We start from the raw sequence: 2898 nt of genomic DNA on the forward strand, positions 1-2898 counted from the left end.
CAGCAGCAGCAGCAGCAACAGCAGCAGCAGCAGCAGCAACAGCAGCAGCAGTAGCAGCAGCAGCAGTAGCAGCCGCAGCAGTAACAGCAGCAGCAGTAGCAGCAGCAGCAGTAGCAGCCGCAGCAGCAGCAGCAGCAGCAGCAGCCACAGCAGCAGTAGCAGCCGCAGCAGTAACAGCAGCAGTAGAACAACAAACACAACTGCGCAGCAAACACGATTAATAAGTTATAAGACGTGCGGATGATTTATTGATGCTTCGTAAAGCGTCGCTTTTTACCAGCAACGTTTTTTTCATTTACATTCACTGTACTTTAAAATGACAACACGCGCGGTTTGTAATCGTCCGACACTTTATCGTTTTGCGTTGCAGCTGCCACCGTCGCTAAAGCGTAGCCCCAGGCGCCACCTGGTGGAATGCTTCAAGCAGAAACTGTTTGCACAGAAGTTGGGATCTACGAACATAAAGACAGAGTTGTCCAAGGTTGGCATGACAACGCGTAACAACCGCGACGCACGATGCGATCGCATCTTTATATCACTCGGGGAATTTCACGGCGTACGAACTGGCGAGATAAATGTTGATTGACGCTCTTGTAACATCGGCAGTCCAGCGTTGTAGGGTGGCCGAAGTCCCACATCCCACAAGCATTGTCTTGTTTACTATTCTAAATATTCTAGTATGTCACATGAGTGACGGATGCCTACCACAATTCAGCTTGTATTGCTATTATCTGGGGTGTAATTATGACCCAAGATTTTCTTTAGTTTCTATGATTTTAATGTTTACCTTAATTTTTTTTAAATTCCAGATTATAAGTGGAAGTGAGGAACTAGTCGATTTTGGCACTTTGGAACCACACTACGTCATCAATAAACCATCAGGTGTGTGTGCAGACGCCACGGGTGACTTGGCAAGCATGCGCACAAACATCGAAGTTATAATGACGTGTTTAATATCATATTAATATTATAATTAATATATCAATAATTCTTATTAAATATTATTAGGCAGCATATATTTTTATGTTTCTTTTATCATCATCGTAAAGCGTAGCAAGTAATCGTACTGACATAGATGATCACGCGATTTATGTTCGTTGATTGTAGTATTGTCGAACGAAGAACCTTGCCCTGGAGTGACCTACAGACATCTTCAGTCCGTCGTAGAAAGCGTGCTTGTCGAGAACGGCTACTACGATGTACAGCAAATACAAAAGTAAGTAATGAACGAGTGAGGAGCGAGTCTTAAGACAAATGATTAATTTTGTCGCTTAAGAACAAATACTTTGACGTTCAGCATATAAAAAAGTGAGTAATGAACGAGTGAGGAGCGAGTCTTAAGACAAATGATTAATTTTGTCGCTTAAGAACAAATACTACGACGTTCAGCATATAAAAAAGTGAGTAACGAACGAGTGAGGAGCGAGTCTTAAGACAAATGATTAATTTTGTCGCTTGTGAATTGATACTACGATGTGCAGCATATAAAAAAGTGAGTAACGAACGAGTGAGGAGCGAGTCTTAAGACAAATGATTAATTTTGTCGCTTGTGAACGAATACTACGATGTGCAGCATATAAAAAAGTGAGTAAGCAAAACGATGGATAAAAAAACTAATTACAAAAAGATTTAAAAAAACCAAACCCAGTGCAGGAACATACAGAAGACGTGATACGCCGTCTAACATTTTTCAGAAGCTCATCCATGGTTCAGATGCACCAGAGGGCAGCACTTCCTAGTCGCGCGAAAGTGGACGAACCGCCGTCCGAGGGCAAAGTTTCTATTAAAGGCCACAAGATGGCGCTGAGTGGGAAGGCAGTGTCGTCTGCCGGTGTAAAACCATGTGCTCTGCGGTTGCTGCAGCCTAGACCGCTGTGGCCGGTTGGGTCAGAGACAGAGGAAAGACTTGCCAATTCCGTCCAACACCACTAGTTGGTGACTTTTATCAGTTCTGCGTCCAATAGACTGTGCAGGGATACTATTTTAGTAACGTCAGTGCAATATCAAAAGTCATTTTTTTTACTAATAGTGATATTTGTAAAAGTCGTAAATACCTAAAATGGTCGTCGTTTTTGTAGTCGTGTTCTGCCTGCTGGAGGTAATTTTCATATCGAAAATTCGAAAAATCGGGGAAAAAGTCTTAAATAAATGGTGCAATTTTGTGTAATCTTCGGAGCAAACAATCAGAGAGAGTACTAGTTGATAACGCACACACACTAGGACGTACAATGAGTGGTGTTGTGTCAGTGTCGTGTTAATGGGAAGGAAATGCCTGATTTTCATTTCGTATGTTTTTGTGCGAATTTTCGCTCACTGGCGTTTCTACAGCACAGTCACCACTGCTTTCCAAATCACATAAAACAAAATCGAATTATGACATCAAACAACATGCAATAAGATAGTTACGGATACGTTCGGGTAGTACGCCAGGAAGACATAGACCCCTTATCAGCCTTACTGTAGATACGGACGATAGTCAGTCAGTACAGTCACTCACGCGCACATTAACGCTACTGCCACTATTATCCCGTACGCGCCGACAACTCTTACTGAGGTCTGCCAGTATATGGACGACAAAAGATGCACCGTACTAGCACATGAGCGTATAAGCACGATACATAAAATAATACTCACACGCGCACAGCACGGAAGCCACAGAACGCAACGCAGCGCAGCGCACATCACACGCGCGCGCACACACATACACTCCCAAGCACACACACACTCAAGACACAAGCACACACGCAACGCACGGCACGCACGTATGCACGCACGCACGCCGCACGCAACACGCACGCAGCGCACACACGCGACACCACACACACCACAACAGCACCCGCCCCACACACACAACACCACCACACCACAGCATACACACACCGCAGCGCAGGAAAATGA

The 2898-nt window shown here is 44.3% G+C and overlaps 1 protein-coding gene across 1 annotated transcript in view; it reads left to right on the forward strand.

Annotated features, from left to right (window-relative positions):
* The window catches only part of LOC106807237 (serine/threonine-protein kinase Nek10-like), an 18062-nt gene extending 15721 nt beyond the window's left edge, over positions 1-2341 (forward strand). The window contains exons 14-17 of the mRNA XM_014809525.1: positions 371-481; positions 810-882; positions 1108-1216; positions 1695-2341. Coding sequence (XP_014665011.1) covers positions 371-481; positions 810-882; positions 1108-1216; positions 1695-1932 — 531 coding nt within the window. The 3' untranslated portion in view covers positions 1933-2341. The remainder of the gene's footprint in view (positions 1-370; positions 482-809; positions 883-1107; positions 1217-1694) is intronic.
* Positions 2342-2898: the final 557 nt, after the last annotated feature.

This window comes from Priapulus caudatus, unplaced genomic scaffold (assembly GCF_000485595.1).
Source record: "Priapulus caudatus unplaced genomic scaffold, Priapulus_caudatus-5.0.1 Scaffold202, whole genome shotgun sequence".
Classification (NCBI taxonomy): domain Eukaryota; kingdom Metazoa; phylum Priapulida; class Priapulimorpha; order Priapulimorphida; family Priapulidae; genus Priapulus; species Priapulus caudatus.